Source organism: Pocillopora verrucosa, chromosome 12 (assembly GCF_036669915.1).
Source record: "Pocillopora verrucosa isolate sample1 chromosome 12, ASM3666991v2, whole genome shotgun sequence".
NCBI lineage: Eukaryota > Metazoa > Cnidaria > Anthozoa > Scleractinia > Pocilloporidae > Pocillopora > Pocillopora verrucosa.
In genome coordinates this window covers 15,979,317-15,990,449 of record NC_089323.1, presented here as the reverse complement: position 1 = coordinate 15,990,449, position 11,133 = coordinate 15,979,317, and the positions used below count along the sequence as shown (strand labels likewise).

General features: G+C 39.2%; 1 protein-coding gene across 1 annotated transcript; it reads left to right on the top strand.

Moving 5' to 3' along the window:
• Positions 1-5,604: 5,604 nt before the first annotated feature.
• LOC136277208 (uncharacterized) lies at positions 5,605-9,859 on the top strand. The gene is made up of 4 exons (XM_066158905.1): positions 5,605-5,624; positions 8,404-8,577; positions 9,262-9,532; positions 9,836-9,859. Exons 1-4 carry the CDS (start codon positions 5,605-5,607, stop codon positions 9,857-9,859), a joined length of 489 nt encoding a protein of 162 aa, XP_066015002.1.
• Positions 9,860-11,133: the final 1,274 nt, after the last annotated feature.

Sequence of the window (11,133 nt, the reverse complement as noted above, 5' to 3'; positions counted from 1 at the left end):
AAAACCATATCACAGTTACACAAGAAGCATCCGCTATTCAGCTAATTTAAGCCTAGAAAGCTAAGCCTATTGTGAAGGAAAACCAAAGTAAGCAGCATTTTTTACCTTTTGTCTTTGCCGCTATAAAATAGTTGTGAGGTTCCATGAAGTCTAAACGCCCTCTTTACGCCATTATTACAAGAAAGCCCTCTTTTGAAAGCAATGAGGGCGATATCACCTTATTAACACACTTGTGGCGCCGTCCTGTAGCACTTTTGTATAAGATTGAATTATCACTTTATCAGGCACGCGAATGCCGGATTGCTAACAAACAAGCCAACACGACAACAAGTATGGAGCCATAAAGCGGACGCCGCACGGAATGGAAATTAGCTGATTGTTACACCGTGTGTTTATTGTCATACAAGTTCTACTGCTTTTTCAAAGAACGCGGGCGCATTTTTCAGGCCTTGCACCACGCTAGGAAGCAAATCTCGTCGCGAAACGATCCTAAAATGGTCCAAGAGTTTTGTTTAACAAATTGGCCATGCGGCGCCTTTCAGGTAAACAAATATAGTTTATGAACTCCGCCTATCCTACCCTCTCTCAATTACCACTTCTTTTAGGGTCAAGGCGCATGAACAAGTTGTTACGACAATTCGCCATAGTTGACATTCCAGGAGAAGCTTTTTGCGAAATATTTTTCCATGCGCAATAATTTTTCCCCGAAAGAAGTCGAACAAATGCAAATTGGTTTCAATTAGAGCGTGATAAGACATCGATAAAATGCATATGGCTCTTGACGATTTTTTTTACAAGCAGCACACTTGAGGCCGTTTTATAACCCTTTAACCTCCAAGATCTAATTGTTAATTCTCCTATCTGGCTGCCAAAAATAATCCAAAGTGAAAACAAAAAAAACTTCTTGAGGCGCGGGAAACGCGGGTGATCAGGTTTCGATTGATTCACAGTTGGGTTTTGCACTTGATTAGTTGAGAGAATTGTGCGTATTTTTTTGGACCAGTCACAGAGCGATGAAAAGTAAAAGCAAAACCAAAGTAATTGGCATCACTTTCGACTTTGCTCTCTCTTAATTATTTGACCTATCGAGCAAAAAAAAAAAAAACACACCGTTCTCCCTTATTTTAAGCACGACTGATTAAAGTTGAGCAATGCTTAATGTTGTTGAATTTTAAAGAATTCCAAGCTATTCTAAGCGGTAATATAGAGGTAACAAGGGTGGCAAGTTTTGCCTGTCACCGCCTGAAAAGGTGAACACCAGGAATAGGCTTAGTATCAGACTTTAAACTTACAATAACATATCGTTTCAATTGAAGTTCCCTTGTTCAAAGGCAAAAGGCAAAGTAGACCAATCTTTAGCCCTACTTTCATATCAATTCCTATAAAAACTGAGTTCATACACTTGGCCTTCTTTGAAATATGAAAGTTATTTCGGTTGGGTGGGGGAGGGGGGGGTTTGATCACAAAAAAACTCACCAGATCCCTCGTAGGGTTCTGCAGTATTCCAATGATCCCTTCCCATTCCCTTCCATTTCCCTCTAGTCCTAGTCCCCCCTTTCTACCTATTTGGCGACGACTGACCCCCCCCCCCCCTTCGTTTCCCCCCCAAAACCATATGATCCATCCCGCCCCCATCCCCCCCCAAAAAAAATCCTTTGAACCCCCCCTCCCCTCTCCAGGCGATACATAATGATTGATTGGTAATTATCTCCCGAGCTTTAACCCTTTACACCCTAACATCAGTATGCATATTCTCCATACTGTTCTCCATAAATTTCCAAAGAGGCTGACAAGGAGAGTTTGTTTCAAAATCAAGAGCTGCGTTAGTTGGTGATCAGCTCCTCTATTCTAATGATTTCCATGTTTGATTCAGGCGTGATATTGCAGGAAGAAATTAGATGCCAGTCATTCCTAGGGGCTAAAGGGTTAAGAGATGGACGAATTAGTAGATTAGACAAATCGGGCCTGAATGTATATATATATATATATATCCTATGAGACGTTTTGGTGTGTAGTATCGCAGTGTATGTTTACGAGTTGTACCGTATTTTACAAACAACAAACTCTGCTCATTTCTCATAAGGCGGGAAAAGCAAAGCGGATAGAGTAGCGTAACGCGTGCAGCCGACTAGTTAAATAGGTATTTTTAAGCAGTACAAAATAACCAATTGTCCAAATAACCAGAATATTTGTACTCTATCGCGCCTTATTTGTAATCTACTTTGTGCAGTTGGAGAATAAATGATCGTATTAATATTGAACAGAATTTTCCTGTATTGAATACCGAGACACAGATGAGACAAAGTAACGGGACAAGGATATCATACTTTGACAAGCCCTTATGTAATTTCTTTCAGGATATCCTGCACCCTTATTCATTTAATTTACTTCTGTTTTTTAAGTTGATAAATTAACTTTGTAAATAGTGAATGGGTTGAATAAAGATTGCCTAAAAATGAATAAATTAGTCGAGTGTTTTTCCCGGTGGGGGTTGACCAAGTTGGCCGCGTATAAGAATTTCTGTATGTGGCGATCTTGCGCTGCAAACTTATCGAATATTTTCATAGAGTTATGCTTACACAATCATTAACATTAGGTAGCATCTTTGGATATTTTGATATTAGTACAAATCCCTAATAGCATATAGATTCCAAATAAAGAAAGCAATGGTTGCAGTTCCCTACCTTATGACGGAAGAGATTTCCGAAAGTACCTTCCGCATAATTTTGGACCTCGGCGTCCTTTTTCTGAGTTCTATTTCTCCTTCGATTTAATACAGATTAACAATGGCTGATGAAGGTTCTGAGCGTTGTGAAAAGGTCCACTGAAAAAAAAGTGATTGACTCAAGGGTCTTCACCCTTTCACACCCACGATCTCAATATAACCTCAAGAGTCAGAGGGTCAAGTACCTGACGAAAACTTCTTTAGGTATGCTAATATGTTAAAGGAATAAAACCGCCATGACTTGATAGACCCTTTCTCTCCTAAGATCTCATAACTAATTCTCCTCACTGTCTGCCTTAAAAATTCTTATGTTAGTTTTAAGAGTTTGATATTGGATCAACTACTAATCCCATAAGTGTTATTTTTCTTTGTTCTCATCACTTGTCTGCTTGATATTGTAATGATATTGTAAGGAAAAAAAATCTGTCTCAGTCACTCATTGCTGTTAAAGGACTAATCGGCTTGAGACGTTCAAAACTGCCCTCGCCTCGAAGGAACTGAAGAGAAAACTCAACAGAAGCACATATAAACCGCGATGATAAAAGGTGGCTAAGAATGGGAAAGATTAAAATGGTTACAGAGTTTTGACGTCAATGACACTGATAAAAAGTCCACTCGAGCTGGGGCGGGAAAGCAAAGGAAATTTTAAGAATGAAGTCCAATTTAATAAAGAAAATTAACCTTGATAAAAAGTATTTTGAGCCTCACTGGCATTCAAACGGAAGGCATAAACAATTTTTTTCAGATTTTCAGCTTAAACTTCGTGTTTGCCTTAAGGTAAAACTTGAAAAACAGAACCAGAATTGAGAGTAAACACGAATTTATCTGATGACAGCTTGAATTCCTGAACAACTTGACTGTGGGGTACTTCTGTCAATGAGTGGATCAAATTCAGTTTTTGATCACTTAAGACATCGGAAAATGGTTGAAAACACTATTCTGTTCTTTCGGAAAGCCGCCTTGTCACGTTTCTGTTCTCTGTACCACACAACTTTGTCGGACTGTCCTACGCTTCTCCAAATCGAATCAGATTCGTGCCAAATGGATACTAAAAATTTGATTTTCTCTTGGAAGATAATTCTTATGCTGTGTACTATTGGCAAATCAACTTTGCAGCTGGAGAATTCTCTGATGCAAAATTCAACCTGTCCAACAAGTTGCTCGTGCAGCTCTTGTGAAACATCCTCGTATCAGACCTCAAAGACTGTACAGTGCAGAAATATCGATATTGAAGACGTGAGAGATTTTGACCTCGCAAACAAGATTTGCTCACTGTAAGTTCGCATAACTTTACCATTCTGTTTTATTTCTCTAACATGTACTGGACAGTTTAAGATTGGATTGGCTCAATTCATCTATTTGCTGACCAGTTCATGAGATGAACGTCAACATTTTCACGAAAAGTCGATCACTAACTCTGAACAATGTATGAATTCAGGTTGACTCGGTTGCAGAAAAATAACTTCTCCTTTTCGCTAATTTCATTTTCTTTAACTAATCATTTGGTGTTTTTTTGTGGATATCAGAAATTTTATTTCGATGCTTTTAAGTCTATAGCCGAAAAAAAAAGAAAAATTCGCTCATTTCCCAAACTGCAAGAGTCAGTTTTCAAAGTTAACACAAATTTCTCATCAGAAGTGTCTTACAAAGAAATGAAATTAGTGGGAAATTGATTGAATAAAGAAGAGCTAGAGGCTTGTCTTTTTAATTTCACAAATTGAGCATCCACGTAGGCTTCCAGCGATAAGGAATAAAGCTGTTTTAATTAACAAATATGGCGAAATCTTCCTTGACGTTCGCGTCACATGTCAAAACGGTCACCTTCGATAATTTATTTGCCAGTGTTTTCATTCTAAAATAATGTTTGAAGGGTAAACGAAGGATTCCTTTGGGCTCTTACAACAAATATGCTCTAAGTAAGTCTAACTGCAATAGGAGAAAAGCCAGCTTAAGTCTTCTTAATTACATTAATCATTTTGTGTGGTAACGCTCCAGTTTCATTTCAATTCTGGCAGAAATAGTTCTGCTCTGACATATATTTGTCTTTTAATAAAAATATTCCACCTGCTTTGACTTAGTCCTCGTTAATTATCCTCTACATTATCCTTCGGAAATACTATTTCATCTATCAACTTAATTACAAACCTCGAAGTTGGAACAATTTTACAATTCAAATTCTACTCCAGAATTTGAAGGAATGTAAAAAAGTATGTGTTTGCCTTTTTTTTGGTTGACACAGGATGGATGGTAACCTGATTAGAATTTAAAATGAGGCAAACTGATACTAAAACATACCTTTAAGTTTTAAACGCTTGCTTGGCTGGCGGCCATTTTGAAAATTACGTAGGGGAATCCATGGATTGAGCGGGGCCTTGTACCAAAAAACAATTTATGGGGATCTGGGACGGCCGGAAAATATTGGAAACTCCGATCACTCGTCAGTAATCCGAGATCAACTTCGGGTGGTTGCCGGAAGTTTCTTTATTTCAGACCTTACACAAAAACAACCCGTATTCGATCCAAAAGACAAAAAAAGGGATTAGGGAATTTTAAGGTAGAAGCAAGTTTTGTCTCGGCGTTAGTGATGCGTGCATTTGACATCAACGCCTCTAGTGGTGACACTTCTAGGATTTTGTCTTCAGTTAAGAGGAACGAAGAGAAGTGACTTCACCATATCAAATAAAAAACATAGTACTAATTTTTTAAAATCTCTTTCAGCGATGTATCATGGAATGATATCGAACGTATTTCGCCGTTGGCTTTTAATAATATGTCAACTGTTAAAAGCCTGTGAGTACCGAGTTCTCTTTCTGGGGCCAGAAATAGTTATTGAAAAAAATTAACGAAAGCAGGTATTATTTGTCTTAGGGCCTGTTTACATGGAGGTGGAGGACCCCAGGTAGGTGAGGTAACCCGCCTAGCCGTGGTCGAAAATAAAACGCATTTACATACAATCTTACAACCTGGGGGTGGGGTGAGGTTTCTGAAGTTGTTGTTGCGCTTGCAATCAGGGAGTTTGAGCACAGGCGTCCCAAGCTCACGTCTCGCGAAAGACGAAAGATGAATTCTCGGACACATATGTATTTATTCATGAAAGCGTCACAGGTTGTGTTACGCGGTGTTAGATTACGCGAGGAACCGTTGACTTAATACGTTATAAGAAATAGTTTGAAACATTGTGGATTTTAACGCTAAATATTCCGAAATGTGAACATTTACACTCCTTGTATGTCCAATGCGGTTTCTGGTGATTTCTGCCATGAGACGGCTAGGAAATGTACAAAGTTTTAAAACATACGTGTTTCGCTTTTGAGCTTTTTGCCATGAAAGCAACCCCGGCTAGGCGGGTTACCCCATCTTGAGACGTTTACATGGAAAATTGTCACCCCGGCTGACCGAGTAACCGACCTGGCAGACCGGGCAACCCGCCTCAGCGGGTCACCCACCTATCATGTAAACGTGATCAAGATAAAATAAGAAATTATATGGACAGGCGGGTTACCCCACCTAGGCGGGTTACCTCACCTACCTGAGGTCCCCCACCTTCATATAAATAGGCCCTAATTCATAAGAAATAACTGTTGAAGCAATTTAAAATCGGACGGCGAGTAATTAAGATGAAATAATAAATAAGCTCAAGTCTTTGATCAAATTCAAGTGTTAAACTAGCCTCTGACAGGAGCCTCTGAATATCTAACAAAAAAATACCAGATGATATCAAAATGCGGTAAGAACTATAAAATGGCGCACAAGGTGAAGCCTAATGAATCACTCATGTTCTTACCATAATTCAATTTCATCTGTGGTCTATTACAGAACAGACACACGGCAACCTGAATCTACTTGTTTAAATGAAAAAAAAAAAAAAACCTAAACGTTGTTGGCGGTGACGTCATCTGTGTCTGCCCCCAAAAATTATGGGTAAGACCCGATCAAAATGCGGAAATAATTCAGATCTGATTATTATACAAAATTACAGATATCTCTGAAAATTAGATACATATTTAATATACAACTTAACCTTTGCTTGTGCAAGTCTTTGAACAACTTTTTTAACTCGTCTCTACTTCAACAGTTACCTTTCAAACAATCTGATTGGACTCATCCAGAAAATACTTTCAAAGGATTGAAATCACTCAAGAAGTTGTAAGTATGATATGACACCTAACGATCAACATAGCAAAACACTCGCGCACGTATTTATTCATTTGTTTACACACTCGTCCATCTCCGTAACTCAATACTGATTGGTTCATTTGTACGCCCGTCGCTGGTCGATTTCCAGTTCATCTCCCCATTGCTCATTCGTTCGTTCGTTCGTTCGTGCGTTCGTGCGTTCGTGCGTGTGCGTGTGTTCGTTTGTTCGTTCGTTTGTTCGTTCGTCGGTGATACGATCGTTTACTCGTTCGTTCCTTTGTTCGTTCGTTCGGTGATGCGATCGTTCGCTACCTCGTTCGTTCGTTCGGTGATACGATAATTCGCTCGTTCGTTCGTTTGTCCGTTCTCTCGTTCGATCGTTGATTCATGCATTCGATCATTCCTCCAAACCAAGTTCTAAGTAAGTCGATAAGTCAGTCATCTTGACAGTGAGTCAGTGAATAGAACCAGATGGTTATTTTGTAAAAAGTGGGATTGTATGATACAAATGATCATTGAAAACCCACAAAAATGCCTGAAGCTATTATTTTTCTAGGTTTTAGATCACAATAAAATAGAAATCATTACGGAGGAGGCACTCAATGGACTCATACAACTACAGTATCTGTAAGTTTCTACCAAATAATGCGCAGATATTGTCAACTTATTTACTTCATCGTTATTGAAATATTATGGATATATCAAGCAATAAGGGTCTTCACAGCGAATCCCTGATAACGAGGTTCTTCTTACTCATCACGCCCATGTAATGACACGACGTTCCATTTTTATCCATCATCATTTATCGCCTAAAGGGGGAAGGGAAGGGAAGGGGAGTCTGACGATTTTGGCCGTAATAAGATATACCTGAACCTACCCCTGAGGCTCTGTGATATTCTTCTTATTCCCTTTATTGGCAGTTAATCGCTAGTTATTTCTTCTTTAGTTCCCACTCTATACTCTGATTAGGACGACTGACCTCCCCCTCCCTCCTTCTTATTATCCCCCAACCCCCCCCCCCATGGTGCCGAAGAAAGAACCTTACAGGGGGGTAAGAATCCTTGGCCTAACCCTTACACTCCTACGCGAAATACACGTAAGTAATTTCTCCTAACAGTACAAATAAACCAAGGAGATATCGTTTGATTTGACAACAAATTCGCAGAGCTGAAATCGTAAGAGATGTTTAGCAGACAGCTAGTGCAGAGAAGTGATATCTGGATCCAAAGGGTAGAGGGATTAAATTCCTCTTGTATCTCTCTGTTAAATTGGATGTGAACATTAATTCTCCCTACTATCTGCCATACAATCCTTATAATGTTGGTTCGGAGAATTGACTGGCTTTGGGTCAACTTATAATCTCTGAGGTTTCTCATCACTTGTTTGCTTGATATTGTAGTGACGGTATGCGCAGAAATTTTTGTAGGGGCAAATTCTATCTTGGTCACTCACGGGTGCTAAGGGTTAAGTTCTCTTGTGTCACAGGCAAGGATAAGGACGATCAAATGCAATTCATGAAATTTTTCATGTTCATCACCCAGGACTTTGGCCTACAATAATCTCAAGAAGTGGCATGGTACTCTCTTCAAAATTCTTCCAAAACTTGAGTTCCTTGACGTCACAGGAAACGGGCACTTCAACATAATGAAAAACAAGTTGCTACTGACCGACTCCTCCCTTAAGACAATCGTTGGTGCTACAACATCAAAAAGACTGTAGACGGTGCAATTTCACCAGAACCGATGTCCCGCGAAGTTTGCTGACGAAAACCAAAGGCTGTGAATTCATACCTCATATAATATGCCAAAAATAGATCACTTCCAGAAGAAATACTTATATTTAACGGAGCTTGCGAGGGTAAATCTTGCCCGTTAAATCTTGTGCCTATGTGGATAGTACGGAAAACTCATAAAAATTTTTGTTATGACAAGGCGCGGTCGCTTAGGGCGATTGAATATTTTCTAGGCGTGGTTGCATTGTTGTTCAATTTGGTTATCATAGCAACAATACTCAGTAGCATCTCTTTGATCAAGAAGACTTCAATGTTTCTTACAGCGCACTTGGCGCTCGGCGATCTATTCCTGAGTTTGTTCTCCTTAACGATAGCTGCTGGTCACGGGATAAAGTCCGATGCTGGGATTCGCCAATGGAGACAGCACCAATGTCTTACTTCCGTTCTTTGATGAATAATAGGACAAACGATCGAAGCGTTAACTTCGGTCTTGATGACTGTGGAGCGGTATCTTGCCATAGTATACTGCATGCGACCTAATTTACGAATCACTCCCAAGTAGCTGGCTTCCTATGCGTTCTCATTGGTTTTTTTTGCGCGATGTATTGCTTCGTTATTGAGTATTTTGATCATGTCTGGTTTCGAGACAATTACATGTGCGTTTTAGTGCAAAATCTGCAAACAACCCGAAACGCTTTATGGCCACCCAGGTACTAATGTTACTATTTGTGGCTTTGTATCTTGCAGTTGTTGGTTTGTACCTGCACATATTCATCTCCGCGCGAAAGTCGGCTCGCGGCGCTGGAATTCGACGCGAAACATCTCTTGCTAAACGAATCTGTGTCATAGTGTTTTCTAACATGATATTCTATGCAGTGCCCAATCTTTGCATAGTGATATTTGCCTTAGCAAATACCAGACTGGCAACTGACCGAGCGGTAAATTTTATATTGCGTATATGGTTGCACCAATGTGTATGATAACGAACGCCTGTCTAAATCCGTTTCTATTTGCCTTCAGAAACGAAGAATTCTTAAGACATCTTAAACAAAGAGCAACGAACATCATTTCAGGACTATACTTGACAAAACAGCTTCCCTTTTCAAAACGTCTCGGGAAAAGAGGAGTGTATGTTGTTAATTGCGATCAATCTTCTTCACAAGGAACTCTTAATGGGTCCGTTGAGCTACACACAACATAAAACGTATATGACTGCTATTCAAATTTTTTTAATATTTCAGGGGAATGTTGTAATTAAGTGTTAAGACTTCAGATAAGTCAGCATCTATATCTCAGTACATCAGTGGCGATTTTCTTGGTTTTGTATTTCATTGGTCTGGTGGGTTGCCCCGAGTTGCCCTGAGTTGCCCTCACCTATCGTAGATGTCGGTCGAGCAAAAGCAATGAAATACCTGGATTACTTTCGCCATGTGACTGGTTGAATAGAGGGACCGTTAGAGCAGTTTTCAATGACTGTCGAAAAACCAAACCAAGCACTCTTAAACGGCCAATCATAACAAAGGTTTATGTCATCATTAGCCAATGAACATTCAAAGTAAACAGGTCACCTATCAAAAACGCGGGAAAACGAGGAAAAACGCGGGCAACCACGTCATGATTGGTTTACGTTTTGCGTCTGAATGGTTTAGAAGATAGCGGGAGTTTGAAGAGAAATAACAGACTGAAGCAATGAAATCCAATCCCGCAATTCTTTCGATACTCAATTAGAAGTTGCTCTATCTAAACCAATCATCGATCGATGTAAGGCAAAACTAATCCAAATCCGAATTACTTTTGCCCCTGATTTGAAAAATGTTCTTATTCCTTAACAATAACTAGGGAAGACTAGTTTGTTTATGTCGTCAGTAAAAGTTTTCGAAGTCCTTTGCACTTCTTTCGTGAGTTCTCCAATCGAAGAATAAAAGAGATCGCACAATCATAAAATAAATTGCGGTGGGTGGCTGGGCGGAAGTTTACTGTTATCTACTTTACAAATATCATCAGAGTAAACATTTTAAAATTGAGAATGATTATTTTATTCGCTGTAAGTAAAAAAATTATACCTGCCGAAATTATTGTTTTATAAATTGTTAAATGTTTAAAACACCACCTGTCTGTCTGTACATTAAAACAATGGATATACCACTGAGTCAGTCTTTCTCACGCAGTGATATATCAAAACGACAAAGAATTATTGACAACACACCTAAGGGCAGATAGCGTAATTAGTCTGAAACAAAAATGTGATGCATACCGAGCAAATCACACGCCGAAGTATGGTTGTTTCACTTACGAACACACCTAAATAAAAGTGGATTATAGAACTGATCCAAGCTGAAATTCTACATCCACTCGGATGAAATTGATCTCGATTAAAATTAATGGCATTAATTTCCCAGGTTGTAAATTAAATGACTACGGACACTGAATGTTTTAACTGAGGCTGTAACAAATGCAACTAGTTTTATTCTAAACATTTAATTTACGATTGAAACCGTTGCTCACTGTTATATTAATAAGCACAGTGTTTATTTTGGAC

Excerpts from the sequence above, each read along its gene's own strand:
- LOC136277208 (XM_066158905.1), top strand. The coding sequence starts at position 5,605 with ATGGAGGTGGAGGACCCCAG. Across the intron at positions 5,625-8,403 it reads ATGGAGGTGGAGGACCCCAG|GACTTTGGCCTACAATAATC; the intron begins GTAGGTGAGGTA and ends TTCATCACCCAG. Across the intron at positions 8,578-9,261 it reads GCTACAACATCAAAAAGACT|TGCAAAATCTGCAAACAACC; the intron begins GTAGACGGTGCA and ends TGTGCGTTTTAG.